The sequence below is a fragment of the Mobula birostris genome, chromosome 22 (genome assembly GCF_030028105.1).
Source record: "Mobula birostris isolate sMobBir1 chromosome 22, sMobBir1.hap1, whole genome shotgun sequence".
NCBI lineage: Eukaryota > Metazoa > Chordata > Chondrichthyes > Myliobatiformes > Myliobatidae > Mobula > Mobula birostris.
Window position 1 is genome coordinate 19,904,330 of NC_092391.1, and position 23,655 is coordinate 19,927,984.

Here is a 23,655-nt window from a genome sequence, read left to right on the forward strand (position 1 = left end):
AGCACTTAGGCTCTAGCAGGCCATTAAAAGAAACTGATTGGACGAAAAAGGTAGTCAAGAGTTACATTATGGCCTGGTATGGGAACACCAATGTCTTTGAGTAGAAAATCCTACAAAAGTAGTGGATTCGGCCTAGTACATCACGGGTAAAACTCCCCCAGCTATTGAGCACATCCACATGAAACATTGGCATAGAAAAGCAGCAACCATCAAAGATCTTGACCACCCAGGCCATGCTCTTTTCTCGCTGCTGCCATCAAGTAGAAGGTACAAGAGCCTCAGGATTTGCACCACCAGGTTCAAGAGCAGTTACTACCCCTCAACCATCAGGCTCTTGAACACAAGGGGATAAATACACTCATTAAGGACACTTCTTGTTATTTCCTGCTCATTATTTATTGCTATTTATTTATATCCGCATTTGCACAGTCTGTTGTCCATTGATCCTGTTTATAGCTACTGTTCTCGAGATTTGCTCAGTATGCCCACAGAAGAAGAATCTCAGGGTTGTATGTGGTGACATGTATGCACACTGGCAATAAGCTTTACTTTGAACTTTGATCTCCTGCGAGTTGTATGGTAGAGCTGGATGAAACGGGTGGGTGGGGGGTCATGCAGGTTGGGATTAAGATTGTGATCTGTTTGTTTCCCCACTGTTGACATTTCCCAGATGACCAAAAGGCCTCACTGGTAACTGATAGGCCTCATGTGACCTCAACTGCCAATTATCCTCTTGTCCCACTTTCAGTCACAGTTTTCACTCAAACCCTTGCAGGGGATTCTTTTCAATGTTCACCTGCTTAGATTAACACTAAACTCTTCTCTTGGGGATAAAAGTGGCACACATTCAGTTACACCAGCAGGGTGCTCTGGTTCGCCTGTACGTCGATTCAAGGCCCAAATCTGGTTTCTCTGCAGCCAGCAATCATAATAAAACCAAAAATATGAACGCTGGAGATACATAGCTGATCAGGCAGCTTCTGTGAAGAGTGATGTTCCTAGTCACCCCACCTCACAAATTCTGACTGATCTACTGAGTATTCCTGGCACTTTCACTTTTAATTTCCAATTTCCGCTTTTATTTACTATTCTGCTCAAGGCAACTTCTAACAATAGCTTTGAGAATTCACCTGGGTTCCTTCACCATGGGAGGTCGTGCAGGCAAGGGAAGGGATAAAAAGCAGGCACGGTTGTATGGAGAAAGCTCAAAAAAAATGAACTCACTGCTATGCAAAAAAGATCAGATAATAATTCTGTTCTCAATAGAAAAGTCTCTGCTTAACCACTAAATATCTTTTGCAACTTGAGGTACCTCAAATCCAATCGCTGATACAATGTGGGAGGTTTGACAAAATCCCACAAAGACGTATGTTACAACAAACACTCTTTATAACTTGAGTTGGTTTTTGCCAGCTACTGGGGGAATTTCTTTACTCTCCACTTTCAAAGGCAGGAAAGTCTACCGCGGGTCTAATCTGAAAAGCGAATCTCTAACGGCACAGCACTCCCCTAGGACTGCATTTGGGATGCTAGCCTGGAATTTGTGCTCAGGTCCCTGAGGAGACGTCTCAGAAGCAACTGCCACCAGCTGAGCCAAGTCTGATGAAGGCTGCTCACTTTTTCTATGTCGCAGCAACGAGAGACTGATAAGCAAACGTTGAGTTCCAAAGTACCGCAGATTCAGACATCCCACGCTGCAAAAACTCATTTCAGGGAGGTAGCACCCCCACCCCCCCCACCCCCGGTCAACCTCCAAGGGTGTATGTAATAGTTTGTTTATTGATTTTGTCTAATCTGTAAACCAAGCTGGGTATCTGCAGAAAATGTGACATTAAAATATCTACTTATATTATCATGGAGTCATTTTTTTTATTCTATTACAACTTTAAGCAAGTCTACAGGGAGTTTGGCCTCATCACGTAGGACATCAATACAGTAGCTCCTTAGCAGCTAGCCAGCGAGTTTCAAAGACGTTAGCTATGCTAATGAACGTATGACACTTGTTAAACTCACCTCAACACGTCTTTTACAGTCATTTAACCCACCATTGGCAATAGAAAAGTCGCTGTTGCAAACAGTGCAGCGAGCAACACGGTCATTATTTTTGACCCCTATTAGGCAGGAGTACCCTTTAGTGTAGTCTGGGGTGAAGTACATTTTATATTTTCTTTTTTTGGAACACTCTGCCATGGCACAGCAGGACACTAAACTGAACTGATGGACAATGAAAAAGAGAAAGAGAGGTCGACTATAAAGCCCGCCCACAGAGAAAATTGATAGGTCTACTTAGCACGAAGAGAGACCAATCAGGATGCTCTCTCTCGCTCTCCCTCACAAAAAAAAATTGATTTCCGGGATATTGTATATAATTTGCAGACGTCAGGGAGCCGCTATCAATATGCAGGAGACTCTCTGAACTTCCGGGAGAGGTGGGATGTCTGCAGATTACTTTTAATAAATTAAACTCTCATTATTTCCTCCTGCTTCAAGTATTTCCCAGGAATCTGCCCTGAAACCACACTGGGTAAAACAGTAACAGTAGGGACAGCATGTTAGCATACCGCCAGTACAGAGCTAGTAACCACCGCTGTCTGTACGGAATTTGTGCGTTCTTCCCGTGACCACGTGAATTTCCTCCGAGTGCTCCTGTTCTTTCCCACATTGCAAAGACGGCGGTTAATTAGTCACATGGGTGCAATTACGCAGCCTGGACTCGTTGGGCCAGAAGGGTCTGTTACCATGATGTATCTCTAAGTTTAAAAAAATTAAATTAATCCTACCGTCATGGCACATTCCTCCAAGAGGATTGCAACTTTGCCGTAAAGTTTGGAGGCTAGCGTGCCTCAGTGACTTGGAGAGCTATGTTGCCTGGAGTCAGGGCTTTATGCTTTGGCTGCTGGTACACCAAACAGGTCAAAGGGTACAGGTCAGACTAAGAGAGGTCCACCGGTCCTCCAGGTTCGGGGCTTCAGCTCAGGGCTAACAAACCCTGACAGGCAAAAACAAAATTGTAACAGAAACGGCAATGAAGAATCTTTCTACATCTGAGTGTGACGGTATTCCTGAGTCTCCACCTGGGACTAGCATGACTGACAGTAGACTGAGAGGAAGCAACTGACATGACGAAGGAAGCCCTGAACACCGCCAGAGATGGAGGACCCTCACTGCTGCCCGAAACACCAGAGGCATAACAGGCAGTAAGTCAGTCATGGTACACTGATATCTGATGTAAACCCGAATAAGTAAAGTGACTTCCATTCCCACTGACAATCACAAACACCACAGATGGAAATAGACATTCTTCTCCCACCACTAAATTAGTGAATAGCTCACAACTAAATGGGAAAACAGCTTCTTGGATTTCTTTAAACTTATTTAAGGTCACATAAAACTAAATCCTCGGCCTTGCCTGCGATCATTAATACATTCTGGACATTGTATCAGTTTTGTTCCTTCTGCATGTTGCCTCCGCTCAGTCAGAGCACCAGGGAGGGGTGTGGGGCCTGGCAAGGGGAAGGGGAAATGCATTGTTTTTAAACTCACTAAGTTTGCACACTTTGAAAGAACATTGGAAACAGATTCAATATCACCTTTCAAAAGCAGCTCAGACAAATGCTTTGGAAGGAAAGAGTGATGAAAGAGCAGGAGGTTGCAAGTTCAAACCCTGCTGCAGACCTGAGCATAAATTCCAGCCACACAATCCAATGAAAGACTGAGGGAGTGCTATGCTTTTGTGGCCAGTGTCCTTCAGGGCAAACTTAAACAAATCTTGTTTGTTCTCTTGGTACCACAGAATCCTTTACATCGACCTGCTTCAAAAGAAAAGTTCTCGTGGTCTGGAGAGCATTTATCCAAATGATATCACTGAAAATAGATTGTTATTGTAAAGATCTTTGTGTGTTCTAAATTGTATCTGTGTTCCTTCATTATAAAAGATAGTAATTCAAAAAAAAAAAGTACTACGTTCCCTATAAATCGAACACTATAAAATGGTAAAACAACTCCCTGTAAGATGCTTTGGGGGAATTCAGATCTAGTTGATTTGGAATGAAGATGTACTTTAGTTTCTTTTTTTTTACATTCTGAACTCACCTACTTGCCCCCTTTGGTCCTGCCTGGTCACTGACACCTTCACTTTGTACTTACCGCCGTTCAGTTCGCTGCCGAATATAATAGCCTTGGCCTTGGAGATGGTGATGCAGTGGGTCAGGGCGTCCAGCCGCAAATTGAAGTTAATCAGCGCTGTCTCAACTCCGACTTTCGCCAAGCCCAGCCACAGCCCCACGAACTCGTTCCTGCTCTCCATGAAAAGGGCTACCACATCACCGGTGTGGTAGCCGTGCTGGGAAAAGAAGTTGGCCACCCTGTTCGAGTATTCGTCCAGGTCCCGGAAACTCCAAGCAGCGCCCGTCCCTTCGAAGATAAGCGCCGTCTTGTCCGGGTGCCTCTGAACAACTTCTTGGAAGATTTTTGGGACCGTGTTGTTCAACCTCAAATTCCGCTTGACGTTGAGCTTCACTTTGAGGAGGACACCAGCAGCACTGAGATAGGGAGTGAAAACAAAGAAAGGTATTAGTAGCTGCCTCTGTCTCTCCAGCACTTTCACAGGGTGGATGGTGAGAATAATTTTAGCACTCGTACTGGTGTCCCATCAGCAAGTATAGACGGGTAATCTCACCACCTCCACCCTACCCCCACCGCGGTCAAGGCTAGCCCAACACTCATCTCCCAACCAGTACTTAAAATAGACAATGATCTGATTATTTCCTCCTTTGTCGCTTGAGAGAGCTTGCTGCATTTCCTGCAGCATTTCTTTCTTTCTGATTACTCATGGTCAGACACACCCGGATGCAGTGAGGTCTTTGGGATTAACAGCGGGGGAGGCAACACTGAAGGAAACAAGATACGGAGAAGAAAATGGTGAAATATGGAGATGGCACTGAGCTGTGACCTCTGTCGAGGTTGTGGCTCAGACTTGCTGCCGTTTTTTTTTGAAAAATGGATGGTTTTTGGGGCAGGGCAGGGTCATGTTAGGTTAGGGTTTAGGGACAGGGACGTGGGGGAGTTGGAGGTCAGGCCAGCGTCCAGGTTGGACTGCACTTTGCGGGCGTTGGCCAGCAATCCCTGTGGGTGGATATCAGTTTGGCAAGTGCAGTGAATGACGAGCAGTGAGGACAAGGGTTGGTGACACTCACACCTCACCTCCCCCACCCCACCTCTGGGTGGGTCCCCAGGATCAGAGGGCTGGTGACACCCCGAGTTGGTGAATCAGTGAGAATGGAGTTTGGGGTCCCATCATTGACAAGTCCTGTGTTCAATACCAAATGTTGACGACCGAAGTCAGAGAGACCACAAGCCGATACCTGACAGCCGAAGCCCTGGGCCTACAAGTTGGAGGCCTGATGTCTGTGAGTCCGCTGGAGGGCTGGTGGTGGGAGAATTAGAGAGACAGACACAGAGAGAAGAAAGGGGCTTGTTTTACGATTATCGTTTTGCTTCTGTTGCTTCTTGCATCAACGATGTTGGGGCTGGAACATGTGGTGACATTTCTGGGCTGCCCTCCAGCACATCCTCGGGCTGTGTTGGTTTTTAGCACAAATTATTCATTTTGCTGCATGTTTCAATGTGCATGTGATAAATAAATGAAACTGAATTTAACCTGATGAGACAACAGAACATGACCAGTCCCCTTCTCATTTCAGGCTGTCTACAGGTTTATTTTTAAATCCAGAGAATGTTTTTTTCGTCAAGGACACGATTGGCCAAAGGGATTCCACTTCACAATTTGGTAACCTTGGGTAGTTTGCTGTTCTGGTTGGAGACATCACAATCTCATTCTATTCAATAATAGGGGAAATCGTCCAACTATAATTTGTGCAGGTTAGTTGTAAATGGGCCAAGTAAGTCTGCTCACCCTCTATGTACCAAATCAATAACATTCTTGTGTGATCAGTTAGATGCAAAAGGAGGCTATTCAATGCACCAAGTCTACAAAAGTTGCTTGTAATCCTTTTAGTCCCATTATTTTCACAAACTTGTGCTCAAGTGTCACTCCAATTCCCAAAGTCCTGCTTGAATCTGCTCCTGTCAGGTCTGAAGACTGCAAGTTCCAGATCGTAACCACCAACATTCATTCTCATCATCACCCTTGTATCTACTGGCCGGAATTTTCAACCTGTCCTTCCAGCCCAATCTAGAGTTACCTTCTAATAGCAAAAGCCATCCCACTCAAACCAATTAGGATGTTCATTTTTAATCAAAATTCTTCTCAATTTTCTGTGCTCCAAGGGCAGAAGTCCAAACTTCATGTGAAATTACACCTGAACTCTTATAAGACTATAAGACACAAGAGCAGAATTAGGCTATCTGACCCATTGAGTCTCCTCCGCCATTTGATCATGGCTAATTTATTTTCCCTCCCGTCTTCTTCTTTAAATTTATCACCTTTACCTATCTACAGTATGTTAACCTATTTGAAATAGCTGTGAACTCATTTTATACCTATGAATTATGCTGCTGAATGACTTTCACCCTAACATGTTCAAACCTTAATATCAGATGGTAACCCTGATCATTCCTTTTTGCAATACTTTAAACAAGAGTCATCCGGCCACAAGCTGTTTTATACAGTTACTTAGAGCTAAACAGCTGTTCACCCACCTCCATTAAATTTATCCGTGCAACCACTCACTTCCACTCCCGCTGGCCTCCACATATGGTTTTAGCAGGCCTTTATCCACATCTCCTGGCAACACGAGCCAAACAGTTTTGGTCTGCACCATAGAATTCAGGATTACTCCAAATCTCTCCTTTCCATTATTATTTCAATTCCTCTAAAAGGAAACAGCACAATTCTCCCTCCCACATCACCTCAGCACCCATTCTTCTCCCTCTTGGGCAGTCTCGCGGGATAAGAATGACATAGTTCCACTCTGGGTTCTGAGGAGGTTGACGAGGACAGCCCTTCCACATTTAGGTCAGGTTGTGACCCTCTTTCTGACAGCCACCAAGGGTTTCCATGTGCACTGTGCACGGTCTCTAGTTTGTCACTACCAAACCAAATGCTCCCTCTCCACTTCGAGGAGCGACGAGCCAAAGGTTCCCAGTCGTCAATAGCACCCTATTGCACTGATCCACAGACCCATTTGCACGAGAGTGAGAGAGAATTAAATAAATAAGTTTTATTGATTGATTGAGATACAGTGGAGTAGACCTTTCGAGTCACACCAGCCAGCAATCCCCCAATTGAATGCTAGCCTAATCATGGGACAATCTACAATGACCAATCAACCTGCTAGCTGGTACGACTTTGGACTGTGGGTGGAAACCAGAGCACCCGGAGGAAACCCACGTGGTAATGGGAGAACGTACAAATTTCCTACAGGCAGCGGCGAGAATTGAACCCACGTCACCGGTACTGTAAAGCGTTGTGCTAACCACCACACTACTGTGCAGCATAGTATAGGCACAATCTCATCCTCCCGCAGCAGATTTCTCCAGTCTCACAGTACCACCATCCTTTCAACCCCCCCCCAGTTTCAGTTTTTTAAGCTCTACCCCCTCACCTCCCTTCACTGCTATCAGCAGAATATTTTACAGCTTTTCCTATGGAACTTGCTAAACTCTACCCCTCTGCTTCTTCGTGATTTCAACACCAGCCCCTCATTTCCGCCACTCCGCTGTGTTGCATGTTTCACTGTGCAGTAGCCTGGGCACATTTTTAACTAAATGTGCTACACTGAAAACAGAAAATGCTGGAAATACTTAACAGGTCAAGTAGTGTCTGTAGCAGGGGTTCCCAGTCTGGGGTAAGTGGTTAATGGTTGGGGTCCATGGCATGAAAAAGGTTAGGAACCCCTGCTCTACAGAAAGAGAAACAGTTAAGACTTCAGGTTGAAAACCTTTTAGAAACCATAGAAACTACAGCACAGAAACAGGCCCTTTGGCCCTTCTTGGCTGTGCCAAACCATTTTCTGCCTAGACCCACTGACCTGCACACAGATCATATCCCTCCATACACCTCCCATCCATGTATCTGTCCAATTTATTCTTAAATGTTACAAAAGAACCCGCATTTACCACCTGGCCTGGCAGCTCATTCCACACTCCCACCACTCTCTGTGTGAAGAAGCCCCCCCTAATGTCCCCTTTAAACTTTTCCCCCCTCACCCTTAACCCATGTCCTCTGGTTTTTTTCTCCCCTTGCCTCAGTGGAAAAAGCCTACTTACATTCACTCTATCTATACCCATCATAATTTTTATACCTCTATCAAATCTCCCCTCATTCTTCTACGCTCCAGGGAATAAAGATCTAATCTATTCAACCTTTCTCTGTAACTGAGTTTCTCAAGTCCCGGCAACATCCTTGTAAGCCTTCTCTGCACTCTTTCAACCTTATTTATATCCTTCCTGTAATTTGGTAACCAAAACTGAACACAATACTCCAGATTCGGCCTCACCAATGCCTTATACAACCTCATCATAACATTCCAGCTCTTATACTCAATACTTCGATTAATAAAGGCCAATGTACCAAAAGCTCTCTTTACGACCCTATCTACCTGTGACGACACTTTTAGGGAATTTTGTATCTGTATTCCCAGATCCCTCTGTTCCACTGCACTCCTCAGTGCCTTACCATTAACCCTGTATGTTCTACGTTGGTTTGTCCTTCCAACGTGCAATACCTCACACTTGTCAGTATTAAACTCCATCTGCCATTTTTCAGCCCATTTTTCCAGCTGGTCCAAGTCCCTCTGCAGGCTCTGAAAACCTTCCTCACTGTCTACTACACCTCCAATCTTTGTATCATCAGCAAACTTGCTGATCCAAATTACCACATTATCATCCAGATCATTGATATAGGTGACAAATAACAAGGGACCCAGCACTGATCCCTGTGGCACACTACTAGTCACAGGCCTCCACTCAGAGAAGCAATTCTCTACCACCACTCTCTGGCTTCTTCCATCGAGCCAATGTCTAATCCAATTTACCACCTCTCCATGTATAGCTAGCGACTGAATTTTCCTAACTAACCTCCCATGCGGGACCTTGTCAAAGGCCTTACTGAAGTCCATGTAGACAATATCCACTGCCTTCCCTTCACCCACTTTCCTGGTAACCTTCTCGAAAAACTCCAACAGATTGGTCAAACATGACCAACCACGCACAAAGCCATGTTGACTCTCCCTAATAAGCCCCTGTCTATCCAAATGCTTGTAGATTCTGTCTCTTAGTACTCCCTCCAATAACTTACCTACTACTGACGTTAAACTCACCGGCCTATAATTTCCCGGATTACTTTTCGATCCTTTTTTAAACAACGGAACAACATGAGCCACTCTCCAATCCTCCGGCACTTCACCCGTAGACAGCGACATTTTAAATATTTCTGCCAGGGCCCCTGCAATTTCAACACTAGTCTCCTTCAAGGTCCGAGGGAACACTCTGTCAGGTCCCGGGGATTTATCCACTTTAATTTTCATCAAGACAGCAAGCACCTCCTCCTTTTCAATCTGTACAGTTTCCATGGTCTCACTACTTGATTCCCTTAATTCCATAGATTCCATAAACCTGCTTTTCATGAAGCAGGTTTCAGCATTTTGTCTTTCTTATTTCAGTTTTCCATAATCTCTCATTTTTGAGGGGAGGAGAAAATGGCGGCACGACACAGCGCGCACTGCCGCTCCGAATTGATACCGTATTTGTGAAGTAGGATACCGTGCACAATCCTGATTTGATGGAGACAGCCGTGACAAGCACGGAGGAACATCTGGAGAAACTTCTGAAATGCCTGCTTCGCTGCCGCTGCTACTGTGCGATCAAGAATCTCCAGAGGGGAAGGCCCCAAATCCTCGGCTTTGCCTATTGCTGGGGCCGGGGTTGAAGCGCTCAGCAGAGATGGTGCTCGGTGTCGGAGGCTCGAAGTTTTTGGACGGACTCGGAGTCAGTCTGTGGTCGGGTGCATCGGCAAGTTTGCGGCATTGGAAGCTCATGGCAGGAAGAGTTTTCTTCCTTCAACTGTCTGTGTGAGAACTTTCGAGAGACTTTTGAGATTTTTTTTTACCGTGCCCATGGTCTGTTCTTCCATCAAATTATGGTATTGTTTGCACTGTTGTAACTATACGTTACAACTGTGTGGTTTTTGTAATTTTTTTAGTCTTGGTTTGTCTTGTGTTTCTGTGATATCATTCTGGAGGATCAAATTGTATCATTTCTTAATGCACGTATTACTAAATGACAATGAAAGAAGACTGCGTGTCCTCATAATCTAATGTTTGTTTTATACATGCTTTATGTTATTTTTAAAGAGAATTACACAAAGATTGGATAATGAATGTCATAGTTGAATAAGTCAATTGCTCTTTCTAAATCACCTCAGTCTTCCAAATTTACCTTTTACAGCACAATTTTCTCCTCGTTTCTCTCAGAAACTCCCAACTAGTTTCCTTTTAACTACTTCTATATTTATCATTTCAACATCACTTTGTGGTAGCAACTTCTACATTTTAAAGAAAAAAAAAACAGGTCAGTGATCCAAAACATTAACTGTTCCTCTCCCCATGGGTATCTTCTGACCTAAAATGGGCATTGCTATTATCTGTTGTTAAGTTGTTTATTCTGAGACAATTATTTGGTGACTATAACATCTTAAGCTTTGCGCTTCTCCACAAGTTGTAAGATGTCCATAGTGTGAGAATTTTTCTGATCAGGAATATCAATCCATAAATGTGAGGAAGTCGGCAGATGCTGAAAATCCAAAGCAACACACACAAAATGCCGAGGGAACTCAGTACGCCAGGCAGCATCTATGGAAGTGAATAGACAGTGGACATTTCGGACTAAGACACTTCTTCAGGACTGAGCAGGAAGGGGGAAAAGATGCCAGAATAAAAAAAAAGGCGGGGAAGGTGGAAAAGAGGCTAGCCAGAAGGTGAAAGGTGAAGCCAGGCGGGTGGGAAAGGTCAAAGGCTGGAGAAGAAGGAATCTGATAGAGTGGACCATAGGAGAAAGGGGAGAAGGGGACCCATCCCTCCCTGACCTTCTCATGTTTTTGCCCAGTTTTGACAAAAAGTTCATTCATCCAGAATTTTAACCTTTTTATCTTTCTACAGATGCTACCAGACCTGCCGAGAGTTTCTAGCCTATTTTATTCAGATAATTGTAAAGAATGCTACTATTCCACTTCCTCTAGCTAATCACCATAATTGTAGATTAGCTAGTACAAGTTCAATGTAAATTGTTATGTAACATGTAGAATCACAGGATATTTCCCCGCACCTCGATCTAAAACATCCCCATTTCTGATTTCAATGCAGAACATTGCTCCAGGCTGCAGGGGACGAACCAGGGGTCCTCTAGTAATCCAGGCAAATGCCTGCCCACAGGCAGCTACAAAAGTCTTTGCTTTGCTGGTCAAAGGTCATATTTTTAACCACAGGTTGATTTCAAAATTGTCCCCAGTGTTTTCAAATGAACAATTAGCCCTCGCCATTTAAGTAAATAACAATGTTGCATTGTTTGAGGGCCTTGTTATACTATATCTGTGTTAGTTTAACGTATTTAAATCCTGGCACATTTTGGGTGTGACTCCGAGATGGTTACCTCTGCAAAGTTGTTCACACAGCAACATAGATCAAAAGGCAGAACATCAATTTAATGGTCATTTGCAAACATAGAATGCTGGCTACTTTCACTGTACAAAAATGAACAAAATTAAGATTTGGAAAATCTAAATGAATGAATCTCAATACAAATACACTATATATAGAGGCGAGAAGTTAAAATGCATACAAAGAAAAAGACTGGGATAAGTTTACCCATCTGATCATGATACTGGGGAGACCAGTTTTCCCTCAATCTCACAGTTGATTGAAAGAGATGATTAATTCATTCCTGCTCCTACTCTAGTCTTGCACTGTTTTTCTCCTTTTCAACTAAACCACCATATCCAGTTGTACACACACAAAAAATCATGTTTCTTATTTGGTGCTGACCTCAAATGAGAAAATATGGTTAAAGTTCCTCCTTACAAAAGTCCAAAGGAAGAAATAGTCCACCAGAATTATGATGAAATCATTCAAAACTATGAATATAATACAGACTTAGTCAAGCACAGAGCAAGTTTTGTACTTTTACAAATGTGAAGGAAAAAAAAAGTCTTCTGGGGTGGTGGAATATGGGATAGCTGACAGTTCAAAGGGGATGTTGTCTGTGCATGCATTGCCTGCGCACTTGATTTCTCTCTCTCTCGTTGCAATGTGAATACACCAGTTAAACCCATCTCCTGTGTGCGAGCCTTTACTTTACCAACTTTATACTTTATTGTCGCCAAACAATTGGTACTAGAACGTACAATCATCACAGCAATATTTGATTCTGTGCTTCTCGCTCCCTGGATTACAAATATTAAATATTAAAAATAGTAAAAATTAGTAAGTATTAAAAATTTAAATTATAAATCATAAATAGAAAATAGAAAAATGGAAAGTAAGGTAGTGCAAAAAAACAGAGGCAGGTCCGGATATTTGGAGGGTACGGCCCAGATCCGGGTCAGGATCCATTCAGCAGTCTTATCACAGTTGGAAAGAAGCTGTTCCCAAATCTGGCCGTACGAGTCTTCAAGCTCCTGAGCCTTCTCCCGGAGGGAAGAGGGACGAAAAGTGTGTTGGCTGGGTGGGTCGTGTCCTTGATTATCCTGGCAGCACTGCTCCGACAGCGTGCGGTGTAAAGTGAGTCCAAGGACAGAAGATTGGATTGTGTGATGTGCTGCGCCATGTTCACGATCTTCTGTAGCTTCTTCTGGTCTTGGACAGGACAACTTCCATACCAGGTTGTGATGCACCCTAGAAGAATGCTTTACTTAATATATATGCACAAACACAATGAATTGATGATGAGTACGAACCTGAATGTCAGAAAAAAATCACCAACTGCACTGGCAGTTACAGGACGAAACAACAGCACAGAGCAGGCTGTCACCAGCAGATGTGTGAGTAACAGTGAACGCCGTGCTGAATTTAAAGTGAAAATAACATGTCGATAACTTCAGCCGGGATGTTGCCGAATTTGACAGTGCTAATGAAGACTGGAAGTTTGGGGCATGTCTATATTGAGAGGGTTGAAATGTATTGTATTGTGAACAATGCAGAGGAGCAAGAGAAAGCCCCTACACTTCTTAGCTAAATGGGCGCATGAACATACAGACTCTTACACAACCTAGTAACTCCTGAAAAGCCAGCAAGCAAGACCTTTGCCGAAATTCTCCAATTTTACAAAATCACTTGAGCCCGAAACCACTGGTAATAGCTGAGAGATTTAGGTTTTACAAGAGGAACCAGTCCAAAGATGAAAGCATTTCTGAATACATTGCGGAACTGCACAAACTTTCTCAGTACTGTGACTTTGGGGATGGATTTTCTGATGCATTAAGGGACAGGCTTGCATGTGGCATGCACAGTCAAAGCACTCAAATGAGGCTACTGACAGAAAGAGACATAACCTTAGAATGGGCAAGGATCGTTAGAGACTGCAGCAAAGGATGCAGCAGAACTACAGAAAAGGAGGTTAAAATGTGAAATGAACAAAATATCCCTGAATGATGCAAAAACACAAAAATGTTATCGATGTGACAAATCCTCTCATGATGCAAGTAACTGTTGGTTCAAAGAAAAAGTCTGCAGAAAGTGTCACAGACAACCGAGTGAAAAGTCTCAAACACAAAACTAAGCAAATGCATAAAGTAACCAAATGTAAAACAGAATCAGACAACATAAGAGTCTGACAAAGGTGAGCTGTCATGCCTAGAACTGCGGAGTATGAATGAAGCAGATCTCAATAGGGATCACAATAGCTGTGTCTGGTGTAAAACTGAAAATGGAACTGGACACACAGTCAGCTTTGTCTATAATTTCAGAGGCTGACTACAACAGTCTGCTTTCGAAGATACTGTTAGAGAAGACCTCAATGACACTAAAGACCTACACATGTGAAAAGGTGTTCCCCCAAAGGCCAGGTGATGCAAATTTCAAAGCTGTATAAATACCCTGACTCTTCAAACCTTGTTCCAACAATCAGCAGCCATGGCTCTTCCAAGCAGCTGCCTAGCACTCTGAAAATACAAATAAACGATGCCCACAAAGCAGGAGAAGGCTATAAGAAGATAGCAAAGTGTTTTCAGGTAGCCGTTTCCTCAGTTTGTAATGTAATTAAGAAATGGCAGTTAACAGGAACGGTGGAGGTCAAGTTGAGGTCTGGAAGACCAAGAAAACTTTCCGAGAGAACTGCTCGTAGGATTGCTAGAAAGGCAAATCAAAACCCCTGTTTGACTGCAAAAGACCTTCAGGAAGATTTAGCAGACTCTGGAGTGGTGGTGCACTGTTCTACTGTGCAACGACACCTACACAAATATGACCTTCATGGAAGAGTCATCAGAAGAAAACCTTTCCTGTGTCCTCACCACAAAATTCAGTGTCAGAAGTTTGCAAAGGAATATCTAAACAAGTCTGATGCATTTTGGAAACAAGTCCTGTGGACTGATGAAGTTAAAATAGAACTTTCTGGCCGTAATGAGCAAAGGTATGTTTGGGGAAAAAAGGGTGCAGAATTTTATGAAAAGAAAACCTCTCCAACTGTTAAGCACAGGGGTGGATCGATCATGCTTTGGGCTTGTGTTGCAGCCAGTGGCACGGGGAACATTTCACTGGTAGAGGGAAGAATGACTTCAATTAAATACCAGCAAATTCTGGAAGCAAACATCACACCGCCTGTAAAAAAAAAAAGCTGAAGATGAAAAGAAGATGGCTTCTACAACAGGATAATGATCCTAAACACACCTCAAAATCCACAATGGACTACCTCAAGAGGCATAAGCTGAAGGTTTCGCCGTGGCCCTCACAGTCCCCCGACCTAAACATCATCGAAAATCTGTGGATAGATCTCAAAAGAACAATGCATGCAGGATGGCCCAAGAATCTCACAGAAGTAGAAGCCTTTTGCAAGGAACAATGGGCAAAAATCCTCCCAACAAGAATTGAAAGACTCTTCGCTGGCTACAGAAAGCGTTCACAAGCTGTGATACTTGCCAAAGGGGGTGTTACTAAGTACTGACCATGCAGGTGCCCAAACTTTTGCTTCGGGCCCTTTTCCTTTTTTGTTATTTTGAAACTGTAAAAGATGGAAATAAAGAAAGTAATCTTGCTTAAAACATTAAAGAAACGTGTCATCTTTAACTTTATGCCTTTTGGAAATCAGTTCATCTTTTACTCGCTTAGCTATTCACAGTAACAGAAATTTTGACTGGGGTGCCCAAACTTTTGCATGCCACTGCAATTGTCTCGCCTTTGGCGTTGCATCAGCTCCAGCAATTTGGCAAACAGCAACAGACCAAGGACTCAAAGATATCCCAGGAACACAATGTTAGCTTGATGACATCATCATGACCAGCAAAAATGATGAAGAGCACCTCCAGAGCCTTGGTAAAGTGCTTACCAGGCTGAGTGACTATAGTCTTTGAGCAAAGAGAGAGAAATGAGAGTTTTTCAAGAATGAAATCGCATGTTGTGGACGTGTCATTGGCAAGCATGGCTGACATAAGTCACAAGAGAAGACTGAAGCAGTGCGACAGGCACCCAAACCAGAAAACTTTTCACAATTCAGGTCATACTTTTGCCTTGTTAACTATTACTACTGGTTTCTTCCGAACGTTGCTACAGTGCTGCACCCATTGAATGCACTGTTACAGACAGGAGCAAAGTGGGGAATAGTCAGAAAGATGTGAAAGAGCATTCAAAGAAACAAAGAGACTAATAAGATTTGATGAACTGCTCACCCATTATGACCCATCTCCGCCCATCAGACTGGCGTGCGATGTGTCCCCTTATGGCATTGGAGCCATTTTGTCACACATTATGAAAAATGGATCTGAAAGCCTGATTGCGTTTGCTTCAAGATCACTGATGAGCGCAGAGCGCAACTACGCACCGATCGACTCAGAGGCCCTTAGTCTAGCAATGGGAATAAAGAAATTTCACCACTACCTCTACGGACAAAAGTTTATGTTAGTGACAGACCAGCTCCTTGTGTCCATTTTCAATCCCAGGAAGGGAATTCCAGTAATGACTTTTACCGGGTTACAACACTGGGCACTATTCCTAGGAGTCCACTCTTAGATATAGAGTTCAAGGGCATCAAACAATACAGCCACGGTGATGCTTGTCACGTCATCCACAATTGGCAACTGAAGGAAAGTCTTCATAATGACCCAGAGAAGTGTTCAACACAGCACTGGTGGACCAGTTGCCAGTAACAAATTCCAAAATACAAAGGGAAACAAGGAATGAGCCGACACTGGCAGAAGTCTAAGAAATCACGATGTCAGGAAGTGTTCCAGAGATTCCAGCGAGACGAGACCAACTATCGGTATGTCAAAGAACACTGATGTGTGGCTCTCGTGTTGTGGTTCCCTTTAAACTGCACACCAGAGGGTTAGAAAATCTGCATGAAGGACACCTGGGGGTACAGTCAAGTTGAAGAGTCTCGCCTGGAACTACGTGTGGTGGCCGGGAACAGATAAACAGATTGAAGACTTGGCCAAAAGCTGTTCGAGATGCCAAAATGTTCAAAGTACACCCCACAGGCACTGTTACACCCAAGGGAGTGGCCGTCTTCACCACGACAAAGAGTCTGATTGCTGTGGATGCTCATTCAAAGTGGCCGGAGGTTACACCAATTCAGTCAAACAGCTCAACAAAGAATGGGTTAGCTGAAAGGTTTATCCAAACCCTTAAGAAGTCCATTAAAGTAATGGACAAGGAGGACTTTTCCGGACAGCACAACTTCCTTTTAGTATATTGGAACTCTGTTCATGCGATGACAAATCAAACACCTGCAATGCTGTTCACAAACAGGAATATGCGATCTTGCACAGACCTCCTGAAGTCAGATCTATGAAGGGAAGTGCAGAATAAAGAGTTCAGCCAGTTGCCAAGTGAAGCAGCAAGGAGCTTTGAGGTTGGACAGGAAGTCCTAGTGCGCGATCACCCAGAAGACAAGTGGACACTCGATAGGACAGCCACAAGAACTGGACCACTGATGTACACAGAGGATGTTGGAGATCAGACATGGAGACGTCATGTGGACCAGATACTGGATGCTCAACCGAAGAACACACCTGAGTCGACTGTATCCAAAAGGACAGACACATTAATCACTGGACTTGCCTCTTAGTGATAATGGCACTGACAACAACATGACACCGGTAACCGAGAACGTTGTCTTGGACAAGACACCCACCAAACCTGATGCCACTCCATAGGTCCAGAGGAGTTATTCTGAAAGAAACAGCGCACCACCCAAAAGACTGAGCCTTTAGAACTGTGAGGTTAGTTATGGACTGATATTGTGAAAGCATGTTTATTTGGAATAAGGGTTTATGAAAGGGAAATTGAATGTTTTGTACATATGCAGTTTTACGTTGCATTCATCTAAAGGGGGAGGAAGTGTACTGCTGTCTATGCATGCATATTGCTCTTTCTCTCTCTCGTTGCAATGTAAATCATCATCATCAGGTGCCATGCCCAGTTTGAGCTTTGACTGCCATGGCCCCCACACTCCTGTTTCGGGTCAAGTGGATCAATTCATTGGTATTCATTTCCAGTTCTCTGGCTGCTGTCTCCATCATCATTTGTCTTTGTCTTCCTCTTGCTTTCTTCCCTTCACTCTTTCCCATAATTACCGTGCATTCTCTTTCCTAATCACGTGTCCAATGAAGTTACGTTGCCTGTAGCGTAAATACACCAGTTAAAGCCATCTGCTGCGTGCGTGCTTTTATTTAACATGTATGTAGTCGTGCACAGACTACACCTGGAATGTGTTACCTGGTATGGTGGTAGAAGCAAATACGTTAAAGGCTTCTAAGAGACATTTGGATCGGCACATTGGAGTTGGAGGAATATGGACATGGTGTAGGTAGGAGAGATTCGTATTTGGGTATTTTTGATTTGCTTTTAGCTAGTTTGGCACAACATTGTGGGCCGAATGGCCTGTTCCTGTGCTGTACTCTTCTGGGTTTTATTATTTCCATCCACCCTTTTTTTTTTTAATCTGGAGGCCCCTGCTGAAAGTTAAGCCCATGGGGATGAGAACAGGATCAGATTCAATGTTCTGTTAAAGACTTCTTTGACCTTCATACGTGTAAAAGTACAAAACGTGGTACGTGCCTGCCTAAGTATTACATTCAGAATACTTGAATGATTTCAAGTTCTTTCATCAGAATGTTGGTGGACTCTTGTCCACTTCAGTTTGCAACCTGGAAGAAAAAACAGGTGCGTTGTTGCGGAACGGTCACCCTGGAAAGGCAGCGAAAAGAAACTGACGACCATGCAACTGATGTGAAATATTCAGTGGGAGGAAAAGTCAACAATAACTCAGCTCCATAATCCCAAGTATTTCATAACAAATATGTTTTCAGTTAAGTGCTGACAATGAGCCCAAAGTAGACATCAGGAGTTCATGAACAGGGAGGCAAGGTTTGGCAGCACCCTAGAGGAAGAAATTAGAGAAAACTCCAAATCCCAGCGCCCAGATGGATAAAGCAGTGAACCAACAACAGAATGAAGAAATTGGGAGGGATGCAGAATTCGATTAATGCAGAGTTTAAGGATTATAGAAATCAAGAAGATTAAAGGGACGAGGAGAGACATGGCTACAGAATGACTTGAATGCAGCAAAGCATTTTCTAAGATGAGGGGTAGAAGACAACACTGATCAGTGATTATGGGACTGATTTCTTCATCCAGACTGGTAAACCTGTGGAATTCTCCAACACAGCAGATGAGGCAAAAAAAAAACACAACACATTCATTCCTTTGGCTGATGTGATCAAGGTGTGTGAGGAGAAAGCAGGAAGACATACTGAATTTGGAAGCAGGGCCGTGACAGAGCAGACTGGAAGGGCTGAATAGCCTTCCCCTGCTCCCTTGTCCTACACTGAAGACTCTGCATGTTCAGCTAGAGGCAGCAGAGTTTTGGATGAACTCAGCTCTACAGGGATGAGCCTGTCAATGCTGAAAGCATGGAGGGTGAGGAATTTGCCAAGGACAGTGTGATGCCTGCTTGAAACTGGACAAATACTTAAAAGGTCAAATTCAGTACAAAATATGTTTTTTTAGGAACCACAACATCGTAAATATTTAATATGACAGTAATGAGACAGGGTTAATTAATAATCCCTTTGTCGTCTTTATGGAACAGTGACCACAAGGGTTTTGAACAGAACTTGAATGTGATGGAGTTCATTCCAAAATTTAAGGAAAAGGAAATAAAGCTGGGAGGAGAGGGTTATCTGCATTTGTCAGCAAATCTACATTAAAGCAGGCAGGAAATGCTTAGCAATGGGAGATTGGAAATTATTTTGGACTCAGCAAAGGAGAACCAGAAATTAATAAAGGGGGTTAGAATATAAGAGCACACTGGCAAGAAATAGAAAACTAACTGTAAAAGGGAAAATACTCGAGAGGTCAAATGTGGGTTCAAAAGTTACAAAATTACACTAGGGAATAAGGAAATGGCAGATAAAATAAACAAATGTATTGCACCTGTCTTCATAGATGAAGATACAAAATTCCTGCCAGAAATAACAGAATCAGGGCTCTACAGAAATTGAATTTAAATAGTCTTAGAAAAAAACAGAACCACAGAAGTTACAGGCTGAAAACTCATGGACCTGATATCCCATCTCCCAGTTTTGAAAGAAGTGGTTACATAGTCAACAGATGCGTCATCACCGCTCAGTGCTGGAATGGTTCCTACAGATTAAAGGGTAGCAATTCTGACCCACTACTTCAGGGGAAGCTGAGTGAACCATTAGCCTAGCACAGGGCCTTGGCAAGACTGCGCTGGGAGCACTGTGTACAGTTGTGGCTTGAAAGCCCCAATAAGTACATGCTCAGGGGGAACGCACGACAGGCTCATTCTTGGGAGAGCAAGTTTGCTATAGGTGGAGGGACTGAGTAAAGAGGTTTGTACTCTCCACTTAGAAGAATGAGAGATCATCCCATTGAAAGTTATAAATTTCTTCCAAAGTTCAAAAAGTAGATATTCTCCTCACCACACCCCCCCCCCCCCAATCTGAAGGGTCAGAAATCAGGAACAATTGCCAGACCATTTAAAACTGAAGAGGAAGACAAAGCTCCTCATTTTGAGGTGAACAATCTTTGGAATCCTCTGCCCTAGTTGGGCTACGAAGGCTGTTGTCATGATTATTCAAAGAAGCATTTGATCAGGTTTCTGGATAGCAGGGACGGTGCTGGAAAATGAGCTAACACTTCCTGAACAAGAACACAGGAAGATATCCCAACCTCAATCTTCTCAACTGAGCAGGCAACAAGGACACTTGTCTGATTCGTCACAGGACAGACAGCCAGATACAATTTTAACTCAGTAACCTGACTGAGTAGAACCACAAAGATTACAGTTACGTCCCAAGAAGGAAACGCGAGTTTGAACGCGTAAAAGCTCAATTTTGTGAGCAAACTTATTAAATCAAAACTTGTCCTTCAGTGGGCCTCTGAAGAAGTGGGCGCATCAGGCCCCACCAGGGCTGCCAAGGTCTCCTCCATAACATGCAAAATAAAATCACAAATTGACAATAAAATTACAGGGGCAGTTCTGGCAGCCAGATTTACCGCCTGTGAGTAATGGAGGAAGTCAGCCTGATGGATTTTGGATCGCATCCTATCTTTCCAGCCCAACACAGTTCAGCTACAGTTAAAAATAAAGCCTCATATACTCCATTAATTTATAATGTGCAAAATAGAGATGGCAAGCCCCAATACCTACAATTTTTTACACAAAGCTTGTCTGCCTCCTTCAAGTTCAAGTTTAATTGTCATTCAGCCATACAGGAACACAGCCAAACAAAACAGCATTTCTGGATTGACACCAGCTGAGATATCACACACTGCCACTTGCAACCCCCTTCAATACTTCTGTAGATTTCTGTTGATGGAATGGAACCTTCAACAGGGATAGACATGCCCCAAATGCCAGCTTTACTCAGCAATGACTCATTGGGAGCACTTTCCTCCAAAGAAGCTTGTAAGCGCCTACTGCTGAGACTTGCACAAACAACTTCAAGTAGCAATGGGCAGCTGAGATCCACTCTTCAGGGGTAGCATTAAAACCGAGGCTGTAGTTCTCTTCTCGTGACTGCAAAAGATCTCAGAACATCCTCTTAGAGCAAGGAATCAAACTTTCACCCAAGCCAATCCCCATCAACTTATCCAGTTCCTATCACTTTGCTACCCCTTGGGAATTCTGTAACAGTGGAAACTTCCAAAATAGTTCTTGACTCTGAAATACACTGGATCTATGTGAGGATGCTGAAGGGCTGGTATAAATGCAAACTTTTCTTTCAATGATTGCGTTTCACTTGGTCACTGGATAGTTATGAGTAACGCACATCTCTCTCCCTTGCTTAATTCAACAACGCACAGCCAGCAAAATACTGATGGCCAGAATAAAGGTAATTAAACGTTGTCTTTGGGATTCAAATAAGGCACCTTTCAACTCAGTGCAACATAGCAGGTAAATCTCTCCCACAGGTAAAACCCTCCCCACCGCTGAGCATAGCTACACAAAGCACTATAGCAGGAAAGCAGCATCCATCAAGGACTGCCACCACCCAGGCCATGCTCTCTTCTTGCTGCTGCCATCAGGAAGGAGGTACAGGAGCCTTGGGTCCTACACCACCAGGTTCAGGAAAACAGTTATTACCCCTCACCCATAAAGCTCCTGAACCAGACTGGATGACCTCACTCACCTCAACACTGAACGGATTCCCAAACTAATGGGCTCCCCTACAAGGCCTCTACAACTCATGGTCTCAATCATTGTTATTTAGTTATTCATTATTATTATTTTGTTTGTCTTTTGTATTTGCACAATTCCATGTCTTTTACCTTGGTGCGCAAGTTTTCATTGTGTTTCTCTATATTTATTTTGAATGCCCGCAACAAAATGGATCAAGGTTGTATATGGTTACTTTGATAATAAATTTACCTTGAACTTTTTTAAAACGAACTAACCCCTTCGTTTTTTGTAAGGCGGTAGTCTCGCCAGGCCGCTTACTTCCTGATTCATTCGTCGCTAGTACATTATAACAGGTCTGCGGATCTTTGGCACCCGAGGTAATATGACCACAGTGTAACAGTAAGAAATCTCACCTAGAGTTAAGCTGCCTCTCTGCATAAACCCATTAAACAAGCAGTTCAAGCGAAGGGCGAACTAGAACCGTCTCCTTCGCCAAGGACAGCTGCAATCGGATCGCGGCTACACAAAGGAAGCGGTGTCAGTCAGTTGGGAGGCAAGCTGGAAGGAGCGTTCGGATGAATGTGAAATCGTGCGTTACTTACTGTACGTCTCGGCGTATGGTCTTCAAGAAGACTTCCACGAATTTGTGACCTCCCGATGCAAGGTAAAACGCGCAGGTAGTGACTGCTACCAGCGTCCAGGGCATCCTGGCCACCAGACGCTGCACGAAGAGCAGAACCGTGCATGTTGCTAATCTCCACATCGTCAGCCGCGTCGGAGCTAAGAGACAGAAGCACAAGGTGAAGGGCGAGAATCAAAACGGGGAAGAAACCTCAAATGCAATTGCACAAAAAGAGCTCCGCAATGTCAGAATGAAATGGGGCCAGGATCAGAGAAAAGAAGGCTGCCCTTCTCGGCAGCCATCCAGGCAAACTACAACTGCACCAAGCCGGCAGATCACCCATTTCTTTAAAGAAAGGAGAACCACCCCAGCACATCTTCCATTGCTAAAACTAAACTTTTCGTCCTCCCTCACTACACTGCCTTGTCTCGCTTCGTTTCCAGAAGAAAAAACTATATTCGGAATGAAAAGCATAGTCCCCGGAATGTTGTAATTGCAACAATCGGACATCACCGTACTTACTAGCACCAAGCGCCCTGCGCCGGTCGTTCGACCCTTTTTCCTCTCCGCTTACGCACTTGATTGACAGGCGCGGTGACGAATAGAGCAGCGCGCTCCGCCCGGTCTGTGCGGGGGGGGGGCTTTACTGCACATGCGCCGGGCAACCCAGCACTTCGGTGGGAATGTTGGCGGAGGTCTGCCTTCGCTGTTGAATTCGGTTGCTTGCAAATAAGAATTTAATGCACGATCTCTGCTTTAACAGTACAGAAATAGATCTTATAAAGGAAGAATTGTTCCCGAATAGTTTAGTTATCTCCTTTTGGTTAGCTGTGTTCCTTTCCTTGCAGATGATCTTGACTTGATAACTTTACCAGGATTCTCAATTAATTCTGCTTTTGAATAGTTAACATGTGCATGTTAAGATCTTTATTTATGTAGCGCCTTTTATATGTGAAGGCTCATTTTTTAGGCCTACCTAAGAGACCATTTTTTCATTTTTTTTCCTTTCATTTTAAACTTTTTTATTTCTTAGGACCAAGGCTTATGGTCTCAGAATAAAGGATCAGCCATTTAGATTAATATCTGAATCTAGAGATTAGTAAGAGTTGTAATTCACTGCTGAGCAAAGAATGTATTTACTTATTTATTTAAAGATACAGCCATCTCAGCTGCACCATTTAGCACTCCCCCCCCGCCCCCGCCGCACACGGAGGACGCCG

General features: G+C 43.6%; 1 protein-coding gene across 2 annotated transcripts in view; it reads right to left on the reverse strand.

Moving 5' to 3' along the window:
- slc27a4 (solute carrier family 27 member 4) overlaps positions 1-23,011 on the reverse strand; it is a 68,728-nt gene extending 45,717 nt beyond the window's left edge. For both annotated transcript variants that reach the window (XM_072240233.1, XM_072240232.1), the window contains exons 1-3: positions 22,958-23,011; positions 22,416-22,593; positions 4,147-4,541 (exon numbers count right to left, since the gene is read on the reverse strand). In XM_072240233.1, the coding sequence (XP_072096334.1) occupies positions 4,147-4,541; positions 22,416-22,576 (556 nt within the window). In that variant the 5' untranslated portion in view covers positions 22,577-22,593; positions 22,958-23,011. The remainder of the gene's footprint in view (positions 1-4,146; positions 4,542-22,415; positions 22,594-22,957) is intronic.
- Positions 23,012-23,655: the final 644 nt, after the last annotated feature.